We start from the raw sequence: 14,421 nt of genomic DNA on the forward strand, positions 1-14,421 counted from the left end.
ATACACTTTCTGTCACAGCTGACAATCCCACCACTGCCACTTGTGTGGATAATTGTTATGCTGCAGCTTGTTTGAGGTATGCTATATTTAATCATTTTGGGGTGGCACCATGACCCAGTGGTGAGCACTGCTGCCTCACAGCGCCAGGGACCTGGGTTCAATTCCAGCCTCGGGCGACTCTCTGTGTGGAGTTTGCATGGTCGTCCCTTGTCTGTATGGGTTTCCTCCAAAGGAGTGCAGATCAGGTGAACTAGCCATGTTAAATTGCCCATTGTGTTAGGTCTATTACTCAGAGGGAAATGGGTCTGGGTGGATTATTCTTCAGAGGGTTGGTGTGGACTTTTTGGGCCAAAGAGCCTGTTACCACACTGTTGGTAATCTAGCATCAGATTTTGGATGGAGAACGATCTGGTCCTGACAAAATTGAAACAGCTGGTGGTGATGGAGGAAACCAAAGGGCTGCCACAACCAGAACGAAAACCTTTTTGGACCCGGAGAGACTTGATCACGGTAGAGGATAACATTATTATGGGGAGCATAAATGAAGGTCCCGAGCAAAGGGTGCTGCCAGATATTAACTGAACTCTACCAAGATCATCCAGGTGTTTCCAAAATGAAGATGTTAGCAAGTATTTATGTCTCGTGGCCAGGATTGAATGTAGACATAATGGTGGGACAATGTCCAGAGTGCCAACAAGGATAAACATTACCACCAGCAGCTCCCCATTTGTGGGAATAGCCATGTAAACCCTGGACTCTGGAGTATGCAGGTCTTTTAATGGGCTCAATGTTCTGAGTCATCGTAGACGCTTGCTCAAAGTGGCTAGACATGCACGGTTTCATTCATCAAATATGGGAACAACAAGAGAAAAACAGTACACATCTTTTGAATATATGGACTCCCAAAGGTATTGGTCACATATAATAAGCCATCATTTACTAGCAGGAAATTTGTGTGTTTCCTAAAATCGAATGGTATTCGACATACAAGACAGCTCTGTACTATCTATCATCCAGTGCCCTGGCAGAAAGAGTAGTCCAAACTTTGAAGCCAGACTTAAAGAAACAGCCTGGACCTTCACTAAATACAAAGCTGTCCCGGTTCCTGTCTGATTATAGGACTACCTCTCATGCAGTTCTAGAGATAGCTCCAGCAGGGTTGCTAACAGGGAAAAGATTCCGCAGCTGCATAAACCTGATCTTCCGGACCTGGGGGTGGGGGTGGGCGTAAGCTGAAACGGTAGCAGAAACGTGAATGCCGGACACAAGACTCCGCTAAGCAGGAGTGTCAGTTTACTTCAAGGGGCAAGACTTAGTTAGGAACCATGGGAATGGCCCTGCTTAGGTAATATGGTTGATTATGAGGTCAAGTTCAGTGACGTATAAAGTTTAGGTATGTGCGACAGTCCTGATCAAGCACATGGACCATATCAAAGCTGCAAACTCACAAACAGTACAGGAGCAAAATGTGCCCGACTTCTTGACAGCCTTTCTGACTATTACAGAATCTACGGGCTCTCCATCTCTGTCAAGTGATGAAGATACTTAGGAAATTGAAATGAACACGGTCACCACCTCAACTTCTTTGCTGCCTGAAGGAGAGAATGACTTTCCTCCAAGACAGTCTGGGCACAAGAGGTGAGCTATTGTGTGTTACACACTGTTACACACCATTACACTGCCCGTTACACACTGTTACACTGTGACACTGACCATTACACATTGCCTGTATCAGAGGCAGAGTTGGAGGAACCTAACCTAATTCTAAAACGCAGCAGGAAGAGCTACAAGAAAGAGTACCAGCTTATGTCTACAGACAAAGAAGGGGAGGAATTGCAAAGAAGGATTGCAAAGAGGTCAGTCAGGTGGACCTCATAGAATATGAGTTCCCTGATTGGGGCTGTTAATCTGGACCTATTGGGAAGCCCTGACTGACAAATAACAGGAGTATCAGACATCCTGTTCAGTCTGGGAGCAGAGAGCTGAATCAACGTCAATGGCTCTCCACCTGTAAATAAAGGGTGACAGCACATTGGCCTCTGGTGGAGTTATTTCAAGAATATGGAAACAGCAGTAGGTCAAACACTTTAAGCCCTTTTACTCCAATCCCATAACACTCTACGCCACTGCTCATCACAAATCTATCGTTTTTTGCCTGAAATGTACTCGAAGGCTGACCCTCCACCTTTCTACGTGCACGATTAACTGTCCTTCAAAGGCAGCATGGGCCAAGTGGTCTCCTATACGATGCCCTGGTAACAGACAGGTCCCCCCGGCAGTGGCGGCATCACTGAGGATGAAGGAGCTGGGGTCACAGTGTGCCCATGTCTTGTGCTGAGAAAGTGCAGAGTGGGTGGTGGGCGGCGGATGGCGCCACAGCACAAGTCGCAGCGCCTGACCGCGCCTCTCGGGTGCTTTTGGGGAAGGCGGATGGGGTTGGGTGGGAGAGGGTTAAAACGCTGAGGGGAGGCTGGTTTTTGAATCGAGCTGAGGCTGGAGCTCAGTGCAGGGTGCAGCTGGAGATGCAGAGCGCGGGGTAACAGCAGCAGCGGCGGGACAACGTTGAATATGGACGGCCTCTTGGTGGGACTGGTGCTGGCGTCCGTCTCCTTTCTCTGAGCGATTCAGTAAATGATGAGCCAGTTCTCCCGGTCCGCCGCTCTCCTACTCTGCTTACTGGGCTGTAATGTGTGGAAAGCGGTCACTAAAACCTTACGCGATCAGCGTGCACAAGGTAAGTGGTGGCACGGAGAGGGAAAGAACTGTCTTGTGTTTTTATTCCCCCCAGTGGGTTCGGTCAATCTTTTTTCTGTCATTTTTTTAAAACAAAAAAAACAGCCCTGAGAGCAGGAGATGGGAACAATAAGCATCGTTTACCCTCTGCTTTTTTAGGGGCTTCTTAGCAATCGTTAAATTTTCACAAGGGTTCGGAATTAGCTGTTTACCCCCACCCGCCGTGAAAATATGATTTTTTTAAAATTAAAAGTTGCGGCACAAAATTGTAGAATGGTGCAGCCGAGAGGTCACTCATTGGCCACAATCCATTTCACCTCATTTGTTAATAAAAATCACACCATTGGTTTCTTTCAAAGGGCGTCCCGATGTTATTTTTTATTAAGGGAGCGAACACTGAATAATGTTTGAGAGAATCCAAATTGACAATGTTGTTCATTTCCCTGGTTATTCCCAGTTGCTCTCGAAGCTGGACGCGTTTTCTGAGCCTCACTTTTAAATCCTCATCTCCAGCGGAATTGTTAACACCATTGATTCCCGATCTTCTAACGCGTTTATGTGGAAACGCGAAGCAGCCGTAGACCAATGTGGCAAATGATCGTTTTATTTCTGACATATTGCTGTACAGCTTTTGTTTTGATAACGATCTCATCAAAATCCAACCACAGTCACACATGCGACGTGGATTCATCCACACATGCAATGTCAGGAAAAAAAAATGCAGGAGCATGGAATCTATCAATCGGATTGGTTCAAGCTAAAGGATTCATATATTTGGGACGTCCTGGCTATTTTATCCATACAAAAGCGAGGGACTGAAAAATACAATGCATTTTTAAAGAGATATTTAAGGCCTAGGTGGCTTGGTTTTCCTGTTTCGTGATGAATACTCGTAAAATTGAATTCCTTGGACCTCTATGAAGCCTTCTGCAAATCTATTCTTCAGAATTTAGTATTGGCATCAATTCTGAATGAATGCGAATGTGAATTGAAAAGATGAGTGATGACACAGTTGGTTAATTCTGCATTACGTTTCTTTCACGGTAACAATTTAATAGTGATACAGCAAATTACAATGTAATATCCATTTTGGTCATTTCCCTTAACACTCCGAGTGAAGTTAATTATTGTAAATGAGTTTGCAGGAGGACGATGTGCAGATGGGTAACATCTCAAAGATGTTGAATTTCTTGTGTGTAAAGCCATGGTACTCAGGGTGACATATCTAGGTCATGTATAATGGGATAAAAAAACAAATATTTATATCTCCCTAAAGAAAAAATGAATTGTGACCAATCTTGAGTAAACATATAGGAAGTAACATTTATTGATGTGTTGAGCATTAATTCCCCACACAATGGATGGGTAAATGAACTAGAAGGGTTCAGAAGGAAATGGGTAAATGGGGCTAGGTCAGATTACAATGTCTGGTCAGCACATACCACTGTGTTTTCAACACAATGTCATATCAGAGTCCATTTCCATGCTGTAAGACTCAATGACTCTATAAATGGCAAACAATTGGGGCAAAAATGCAAGAGCTGCCTAATAATTTCACCTTCACAATGGAGTTTTTTAAAAAAAATTTGTTCTTGAGAGGTGGGAAATTTCTTATTGTCCATACTGTTTTTATTTGTATTGCCAAGCCATAGTTATGCTGAGAAGGTGGCCAGCCTCCTCGAACAGCTGATGGTGCTGTCAGTAATGGTATGGTAAAGGGACTGATATGACATCGTGTTGAAAACACAGTGGTATGTGGCAAAGTCAGATAATGCTTAACCTGCCGTGACACTGGAATGTCATGGCAACTCAATAGTATAGTTCTTGAAGGTTGTAGAGTGGGAAAATATTGTTGAAATTAGCCTAGTTAATGGTAGCAGTGGCTCCTGTTCCAACCAGTAGTAGCCATGGTTGGTTGGTGGAGAGAATATTGTGTCCAAGCAGGAGAAACATTGAAACTAGGAACAGGAGTAGGCCATTCGGTGCATCAAGCCTAATTTGCCATTATTCAGTATGATCGAGGCTGATCCTGAATCTCAAGACCATATTCCTACTTTTCCTCCATAGCTCTTGATGCTTTAATATCTTTTAAAAAATCAATCTCCTTCTTGAAATATGTTCAGTGACTCGGTCTCCACATCCTTCTATGTAGTGAATTCCATGGGTTGACCATAAGATGTAGCAGAATTATGCCATTCAGCCCATTGAGTTTGCTCTGCCATTTGATCATGGCTAATCTGTTTCTCAACCCTATTCTCCTGCTGTATAACATTTGATTCCCTTGCTAATCAAGGACCTATCTATCCATGTCTTAAATATAGTTGAGGACTTGGCCTCCACAATTTTCTGCGACTGTGAGTTCCACAGATTCATCATGCCCACGCTGAAGAAATTCCTCCTCATCTCAGTTCTAAAGAATCATCCCAAAGAACAGGAAATGACATCACCAACCCAAGGAAACTCAAACATATAAATAGAAAGCAGGAAACACCAAAATGCTTCTTCCAGAGACTCACTGAAGATGTTACCTAGTATGGTGGCAAAACGTCTGAAAATGAACCTTCCAGCTCAGCGAGCAAACCTACATCCAGTCATCCCTTCACTCTAAGGCTGTGCCTTCGGGTCCTAGTCTCACTTACTAGTGAGAACATTTTCTCCACATCCACTCTATCTAGGTCTGTCAGTATTCTGTAAGAATTCAATGAATTCCTCCCTCATCCTTCTAGATTCCATTGTGTACAGAACTAGAATCCTGAACTGCTGCTGATATGATAAACCCTTTATCCTTGGGATCATTCTTGTGACCCTCCTCTAGATCCCCATCAGTGCCAGCACATCCTTTCGTAGATATAGGGCCAAAACTGCTCATGATATTCCCAATGCAGTCTGACCAGAGCCTTATACAGTCTTATCAGTACACTCCAGCTCTTGTATTCTAACCCTTTCAAAATACTAAATTTGCATTTGCCTTCCTAACTGCCAACTGAACCTGCATGTTACTGCAGGCTTTGTACAACACCTCGACAGTTTCCTCACTTGCCTCTGTCAGCAGTTTGAGTAGGTCCTGAGGACTAAATCCCCATTACGCTTCGTGGGCGGCACGGTGACACAGTGGTTAGCACTGCTGCCTCACAGCGCCAGAGACCCAGGTTCATTTCCCGCCTCAGGCGACTCTCTGTGTGGAGTTTGCATATTCTCCCCGTGTCTGCGTGGGTTTCCTCCGGGTGCTCCGGTTTCCTCCCACAATCCAAAAATGTGCAGGTTAGGTGAATTGGCCATGCTAAATTGCCCGTAGTGTTAGGTGAAGGGGTAAACGTAGGAGTATGGGTCTTGGTGGTATACACTTCGGCGGGTCGGTGTGGACTTGTTGGGCCGAAGGGCCTGTTTCCACACTGTAAGTAATCTAATCTTAATCTTAAGAGAATCCTGCTGTAGGATAAATCCCTCTGTGCTTCAGATTTCTGAGGCCTTTCCCCATTTTGAAAGTAGTCTGTGCCCCTAAGTGCATTACCTCACAATTTCCCATATTGTATTCCATCTGCCACTTCTTTACCCGCTCTCTTGGCCTATGCAAGTCCTTCTGCAGCCATCCTACCTCCTCAATACTAACTATCCCTCCACCTATCTTTGAGTCATCTGCAAATTTAGTAACAATGCCCTCAGTTCCTTCATCCAGATCATCAATGTATAACAATATATAAAGCTGTGGTCCCAACAGATATCCCTGTATAACTCCAGTAGTCACTAACCGCCATCCAGAAAGAGACCCCTTTATAACCACTCTCTGCCTTCTGCCAGTCAGCTAATCCTCTATCCATGCTATTACTTTACCTGTGACACCATGAGCTCTCATCTTCTTTAGCAGATTACAGTGTGGCATCTTGTCAAAGGCCTTCTGGAAATCCAAATAGAGTCTTGTCCATTGGCTCTCCTTTGTCTGACTTGCTTGTTATTTCCTCAAAGACGTCTAACAGATTTATTAGGCATAATGTACCCTTGATGAAGCCGTGCAGACTCAGGCCCATTTTACCATGTACATCCAAATATTCCACAGTCTCATCCTTAATAATGGACTCTAAAGCCTTAACAACAACCAAGGTCAGGCTAACCAGCCTATGGTTTGCAGTTTTCTGTCTCCCTCCATTCTTAAAGAGGTGTTTGTATAAGCCATTATCCAGTTCTCTGTAACACACCCTGACTCCAGTGATTCCTGAAAGATCACTACCACTGTCTGTACAATCTTATCAGTTTACAACAGGATCTTGACCAGATGGGCCAATGGGATGAGAAATAGCAGATGGAGTTTAATTCAGATACATGTGAGGTGCTGCATTTTGGGAAAGCAAATCCTAGCAGGACTTATACACTTAATGGTAAGGTCCTAGGGAGTGTTGCTGAACAAAGAGACCTTGGAGTGCAGGTTCATAGCTCCTTGAAAGTGGAGTCGCAGGTAGAAAGGATAGTGAAGAAGGCATTTGGTGTGCTTTATTGGTCAGAGTATTGAGTACAGGAATTAGGAGGACATATTGCGGCTGTACAGGATATTGGTTAGGCCACTGTTGGAATATTGCGTGCAATTCTGGTCTCCTTCCTATCAGAAAGATGTTGTGAAACTTGAAAGGGTTTAGAAAAGATTTACAAGGATTTTGCCAGTGTTGGAGGATCTGAGCTACAGGGAGAGGCTGAACAGGCTGGGGCTGTTTTCCCTGGAGCGTCGGAGGCTGAGGGGTGACCTTATAGAGGTTTACAAAATTATGAGGGGCATGGATAGGGTAAATAGGCAAAGTCTTTTCCTTGGGGTCGGGGAGTCTAGAACTAGAGGGCATAGGTTTAGGATGAGAGGGGAAAAATATAAAAGAGACCTACGGGGCAACTTTATCACGCAGAGGGTGGTACGTGTATGGAATGATCTGCCAGAGGAAGTGGTGGAGGCTGGTACAATTGCAACATTTAAGAGGTATTTGGATGGGTATATGAATAGGAAAGGTTTGGAGGGATATGGGCCGGGTGTTGGCAGGTGGGACTAGATTGGGTTGGGATATCTGGTCGGTATGGACGGGTTGGACCGAAGGGTCTGTTTCCTTGCTGTACGTCTCTATGACTCTATATCCTGATAATTCTACCTGGTCTGGCTGATTTAGCCACCTTTGCACCTTCCAGCTTTCTCAGTACCTTTTTCTTTGAGATGGGCTTTACAATCACCTCTGCTCCTGATCCTCTGGAAGTTCTGATGTGCTGCTGGTGTCTTCCACCATGAAGATTGATGCAAAGTACTTATCCAGTTCCTCCACCATTCCTCTATTTCCCCATTACTACTTACCTGCCTCATTTTCCAGCGGGCCAGTGACTGCTATCTGAGTTAAACTGTCATGACACCAATTGTTAAAGTTCACTTGAGAATGTAACTTTAAAAAAGTTCTGTGATTTACATATGAAAGAACTGAAACCAACATGTTTATTCTAAAGGATGAGAGACTCAACAAACATTCCAGGACTTTGTCAATATATAATTTCAGTTACATCACACTAAACTTTTGCTGTAAATTCTGTGTCGTATGATCTTATACTCCAAAACCACCTGATGAAGGAGCAGTGGTCGAAAAGCTAGTGCTTCCAAATACACCTGTTGGACTATAACCTGGTGTTGTCTAACACCGGCATCTCCAAATCATGAGTTAAAAGATGTTTCCTCATCTCAGTCATAAATGACCTCCTCTGTATCCTGAGGCTGTGGCCCCTGGTTTTAGACTCCCAACCCAGGGAACATCCTCTCTGTCTCTTATCTGTGTAGCCCTGTTAGAATGTTATATATTTCATCAGATCTCCTCATTCTTCTAAACTCTAATGAGTACAGGCCTAGTTGAAACAATCCCTCCTCATATGGCAGTCCTCCTGATCTCTGGTGTCAGCCTAGTGAACGTTTGCTGCCTTCCCTCTTTGGCAAATTTATCCTGTCTTACTGGACACAATACTCTAGGCTTTGGTCTTACAAAACCCTTATATATTTGCTGTAAGGCAATACTTCTGAATTCAAATCATCGTGTGATGAAAGCTGAAATATCATTTGCCTTCCACTTCAAAGCACATTATAGTTGCTGCATCTGGAGTAAACTGAGGCCTCTGGGCATAAACCTAAAGTCCGTAAACACAATAAATGTCCCATTTCCCATTGCGTGCTCTGGGAGGAAGGCGCCACTGGAAAATAGAGTAACCTAGCAAACTAATGCAAATATGGATAATGATTAGTGATTCACATTGTCGTCATCGATGACGACAATATGTGCTTTGGTGCACACCAGTTGTAGAAAACTTGGATTGTGTATTGGCAAACATAACTCTCTTGAGGGAAAATTCAAAATAGTGAAAAAACAAGTTTTTGGTTCCAAAGTGTGTTCAAATATCCCTTGTTGGCTGTAGAGCATAGTGCATTTCCTTTTCATTCGGTGGTCAATGAATAAAATGTTAAAGACCCACTTCCAATTCAGTGCAGCTGAGTAGATAAAGATGGCATGTAGAAAATTGTCAGTCAGAATCTATGTCTCTGACTGGGTCACTTCACAAATCCTTTTATCTCTTTAAGATGTAATGAGGTCACCTTGAAATACCCAAGCAGTATGATTCTATTTTGAAGTGGCTTGCTTTTAAGAAAGTATCCATCATGCTACAAGAATCTCTGTATGTTAGTGTCTACGTACAAGCTATGTTTTTGTGGTAGAAAATAAATCACTGGTGCAATTCTCTTCAGGCAATAGCATAACATGGATGATGGTAAATCAGAAGGTCATTTTACACTCTGTTATGATCCCAACTGATGGTAATAATGAGTAAGATTTTTTTCCTTTCTGGAGTAAAAGCTGACTTGATTATCATAAGTTTGATTTTTGCATAGGGCCATAACTCATAGAAGCAGGAGTAGGCCATGGCCCAGAGTCTGTTCTATCATTCAATGAGATCATGGCTGATCTGATAATCCTCAAGTCCATTTTCTTGCCTTATCCTCATAACCCTTGATTCCCTTACTAATTAAAATGTTTGCTGTCTCAACCTTGAATGTACATAATGATCAAGTCTCTATAACCCTCTGCAGTGAAAGATTCCACAGCTTGACTCCCTTCTGTGAGAAGAAATTTCTCCTTATCAATGTCGTAAATGAACAGCCCCTTATTCTGAGATTATGCTCTCTATTCCTAGACTTTTCTACAAGAGGAAACAAACGTTCCTCATCTACCCTATCAAGCCCCGTAAGAATCTTATTTCTCAGTAAGATCTCCTCTGGTTCTTCTAAATTCCCATGAGTACAAGTCCAACCAAGGTAACCTCTCCTCATAAGATGAACCTTCCAAACTTGGGCTCAACCTAGTGCACCTTCTCTGGCCTGCCTTCAAAGCCGATATATCTTTCCTTAGCTAAAGGGACAAAAATCTGTTCAAAGTATTCCAGCTGTGGTCTGGCTAACGTAATTTACTGTTTTAGCACGATCTTCCAACCTTGCAGTTATTGCTTACCAGTTATGAGGTGTCTCGGATACTGGCTGACCTGCTGTGCTTTTCCAGCACCACACTTTTCATCTCTCAAAGGACTGGTCAGTCTTCAGGACCCTTCAATGCAGAAGGCTGGAGAGGCTAGGTCATTAAGTGTATTCAAGATTGAGGCAGATTTTTAATCAGTAAGGGAAATATGGGTTGTGAGGGTAATGCAAAAAAGTGGTGTTGAGGATTATCATATTAGCAAAGATCTAATTCAATGGTGACATAGAAGCAGACTACATCCAGCCCAACGAATCTATGTCTTATGGTGACTAGTCACTGAATGTAGTCAAACAAGGTTGCCAATGTTCTTTAACAAAAGAATACAAGGTTTTTTGCACAAAATCAAAATAAGTAATAGCTATGGGAACATATGATGAGGATTAGGTCTTTCAACCCATCGAGCCAGCTTAATATGATCATAATTGCTCAAACATTTTAATGCCTTTTTACCTACGCTACTCCCATAACCCTTTATGCCATTAATAATCAAAAAATTTTCAATCTCTACTGTAAACATACTCAAAGACTGAGATAGTACAGACCTCTGTGGTGGAGAATTTCAAACATTCATCATCCTTTGAATGAAATTGTTTCTAAATGGCATCCCCCTTATTTTTAAATTGTGTTTCCTGGTTCTAGACTCCCCAGTCAGGGATTGCATCTTACCTGCATCTACACTGTTTGCCTTTTAAGTGTTTTGCAGGTTTCAATAAGATTTCCCCCTCATTCCTGGAGTGAGTAAAGATCAAACTTGCTCGATCGCACTTCATAGGTCAGAACAAGTCTAGTGAACTTTTGTTGCACTCTCTCTATGGCAATGATGCCTTTCCCGAGTTAAGGAGAGTAAAACTGCACACTGTATTCCTGTTATGATCCAAACACACACTATAAAATTGAAACAAGACTTCACTACTCCTGCATTCCAATCCATTAGTGCAGTTTTGTCTCCTTATCTGAGGAAGAATGCTCTTACTATAGAAGGAGTGCAGCGAAGGTTTACAAAATTGATTCCTTAGATGGCAGGACTCCAATATGAGGAGAGATTGAGTCAGTTAGGATTGTATTTGCTGGAGTTTAGAAGAATAAAGGCAATATCATTGAAACCTATAAAATTCTAACAGAAGTAGACAGGTTAGATGCAGGAATCCCATTCCTGAAGGGACATAGTCCAAGAATAGGAATCAGTTTAAGGATAAGGGGTAAATCTTTAAAGATTAAGAGGCGAAGAAATTTCTTCACCCAGAGAGTGGCTAATCTATAGAATTCACCATGACAGAAATTGAGTGAGGCCAAAATATTGTGTTTTCAAGAAGGAGATAGATAAAGTTCTTATAATTAAAGGGATCAAGGGATATTGGGCGAGGATGTGATTAGGATATGGAGCTTATTGATCAGTCATGATCATAGTGAATACTGAGCAAGCTTGAGAAATCAAATGGCCTACTCCATGTTTCATTACTAATGCACTAACATTCTATTTCTAACTTTGGTATTGATGATCTAGAGACTTATTTTCAGTTCTGGAGGCCTAAACCTCTTTTGTCTTGTGGAGACCTAATTTTCTTCTTGATTCTTAGAGCCTGAGAGCTTCATAAAATCTCTCAGTCTGGAGACTTTGATAATTCTAAAAGACTGCCCTTTTGATAGGATGAAACTTTCCGTGCGCTGGAAGCTGATTCTTCTGGTCTGAAGCCAAACTTCGATTGGTTCATGGTCTATTTTCTATGTTTGTTGTAAAAATCCATCTTTCTAAACACTTAACAGTTAAATCCACAGCCAACCTACTCTCTACTTTGCTTAAAACACATGCTTTATTGGAAATAATTTATTTAGTTCACTGTTTCAAAAGACTTTCTGACCTCTCTCAAAAAGATACCTTCACTTACCTATTCTACTTCTACTTTAACATCCAAATTCCAAAATGATAATATACAACTTTATTACAGTTCTACCTGTTTTCCTTTCCCATTTACTTCCAATACTCATTTCACCCCATTACATGGGAATGATGGGAAAATTAGGTCCTTGAAAGCCTGTGAAAAATTAGTGATGGGAGCAGCAAATGAGAGAAGTCAGTCTTGATTAAACAAGAGATAGAACCAGGACAACGAATGTGCAAGACCCCGTTGCTGGCATAAGTGGCATCATCACCCTGACGTCAAGCTACTGTTTTTATCTCTGAAAAGGAGCCCTATCATGCTTTCTTGATAAAAGCTATATTTCTATACAACTGCTTCACTGAGAGTGAAGCGAAAGTAAATTTAAGAATAACTAGAAACATGTGTCAGGCTGTGTAAAGAGAGTAAACATGTCAACTTCTCAGGTTGGGTCTTCCTTTGCAATTGACAAAGTGTATTGTCAGAATCAGAAAGCAATTGAAACTTGAGGGGGGAAAGCAATAGAGAAACGCACAGTGTTTTAATATATATTGTATAAAAGTGACGAGGATTGGAATGGAATTGTGCAATATATAATCCATTAAATAATTACCTGAAATATTAAAAGAATTTTGAAAATAGGTTTTAGAAGCTTGGTATCAGATGCGTGTTGAAGTGGATTTGAAAATGAGATATTGGTAATATTATTTAGACGAAAGAGTTGTAGAGTATCTCAGAGAGGTAAGAAGTATTGTTCCTGTAGTTTATATATTGAGCTTTAAACTTGCAGCATTGAATTTAATTTTGCCCATTTTCAAAACACACCCAAGTAATTCTCAAAATGTTTCCAATGTGATGTTTCTCTATTATTCATGCTTTAACCTTCTCAACAAATTTCACGTATTTATATTTGTTTTAATTATAGTGTCAGTTGGGAAAAATATTCTCATGAGAATGCACTCAACTCTTCTGGTAGCAGTTTTGCTCTTGACTGAGAAGGTTGTGTGTTCAAATCTCACTCCAGAGACCAGAGTACATTATCTAGGCACTTCAGTGTAATGCTGAGGGAGTTTGGCATTACAGAAATTGTTTTTCAACTGAGTTGAAGTTAAACCTCATCTAGTCTCTCAAGTAGACCTAAATGATGTCATGGCAGTTTTCAAGGAAGAGTAAGAGAAGTCTTGTAGGATCCTGGCTGATACATATCCCTCAATCAATGCAACTGGAATAGATTAATCAGCTGATTGGTCTTAGTCTTTGGTATTTGTGTTACAATTGCTACTGAAAAAAATATTTGAAGGCAGTTTTATTATTTGAGGAATGAGTTTATCTCAGCAGGCTGATATTTGTATTGCATGTGATCACGAAGCCCCAAAATCAGATAGAACCTATTGCCTCCATAATCTTGCCCATTTGGCAGGGTCAAGGATTTTTGTTTGAGGTCATGAGGGTCATGCATGAGCATTGCTGCTGTCCCTGAACTTGTTCATACTTTTTGTGAAGTTTATGTTCTCTCTTTAATCCTCTTGATGAATGGAATCTGCATTCTGACTCCAGACACTGGGAGGAGAATTCTTGGCAACTTTTGCAATAACCTTCTGTGGTGAGTGACAAGGATACCCTTCTGTAGTTACCACAATTAGTCTTTCTTTGCTGCCTGCAGAAATGTGTTATTATCACCCTTGTGCTGCAACACAAGCAACCTGTGATACATGTGAACTGCTGAATGGACTTCTGGTTGTTCACGAAGGCTGATCAGCACCACTTCTCAAAGCTGATGAGGGATAGGCAATAAATGCTCACCCAGCCAACTCACGTCTCATGAATAAATACAAAAAAAATGCATCAATGGATCAGCTACAGATATGCACACTGAGGTCAAGCAAAGCTTTGTCATTGCATCACAATCTTCTCCTTGTTCACTGCAACATTTCATCCCATTTCCATGAAGTTTCACCACTGGAATAGAGATTCTCTGCAAAATGAACATGAAATGAAGCCTCCTGTCTAAAACCAAGACCAGCCCAATCTCTGTCGTTGAGCTGCTGCATCCAATCAGCACTTTCACATGGACACAGGTTGAGCTCTAAACATTAGCAGAGGCTAAATATCCAGAATATGAAGGACCAACACCTGCTATTGCAACATTACCCTCTGACTATCAAGATCCATAGTGAGCCATTGGGCAACATGGTTCAATTCTCATATCTTGAGAGTCTCCTTTATGAAATGCCCTTCTCCTCAAGTGTACTAATGCAGTCAATGGCTGTCAGTGGAACAGA

At 41.8% G+C, this 14,421-nt stretch overlaps 1 protein-coding gene across 2 annotated transcripts in view; it reads left to right on the forward strand.

Annotated features, from left to right (window-relative positions):
* The first annotated feature begins 2,472 nt into the window (after positions 1 to 2,472).
* Positions 2,473 to 14,421, forward strand: part of fam171a1 (family with sequence similarity 171 member A1) — a 193,139-nt gene continuing 181,190 nt past the window's right edge. Inside the window, exon 1 of one of the 2 annotated variants that reach the window (XM_072575825.1) lies at positions 2,473 to 2,734. In XM_072575825.1, the coding sequence (XP_072431926.1) occupies positions 2,632 to 2,734 (103 nt within the window). In that variant the 5' untranslated portion in view covers positions 2,473 to 2,631. The remainder of the gene's footprint in view (positions 2,735 to 14,421) is intronic. The other variant, XM_072575824.1, reaches the window with a different exon arrangement.

The sequence above is a fragment of the Chiloscyllium punctatum genome, chromosome 8 (assembly GCF_047496795.1).
Source record: "Chiloscyllium punctatum isolate Juve2018m chromosome 8, sChiPun1.3, whole genome shotgun sequence".
NCBI classification, from domain to species: Eukaryota; Metazoa; Chordata; class Chondrichthyes; order Orectolobiformes; family Hemiscylliidae; genus Chiloscyllium; species Chiloscyllium punctatum.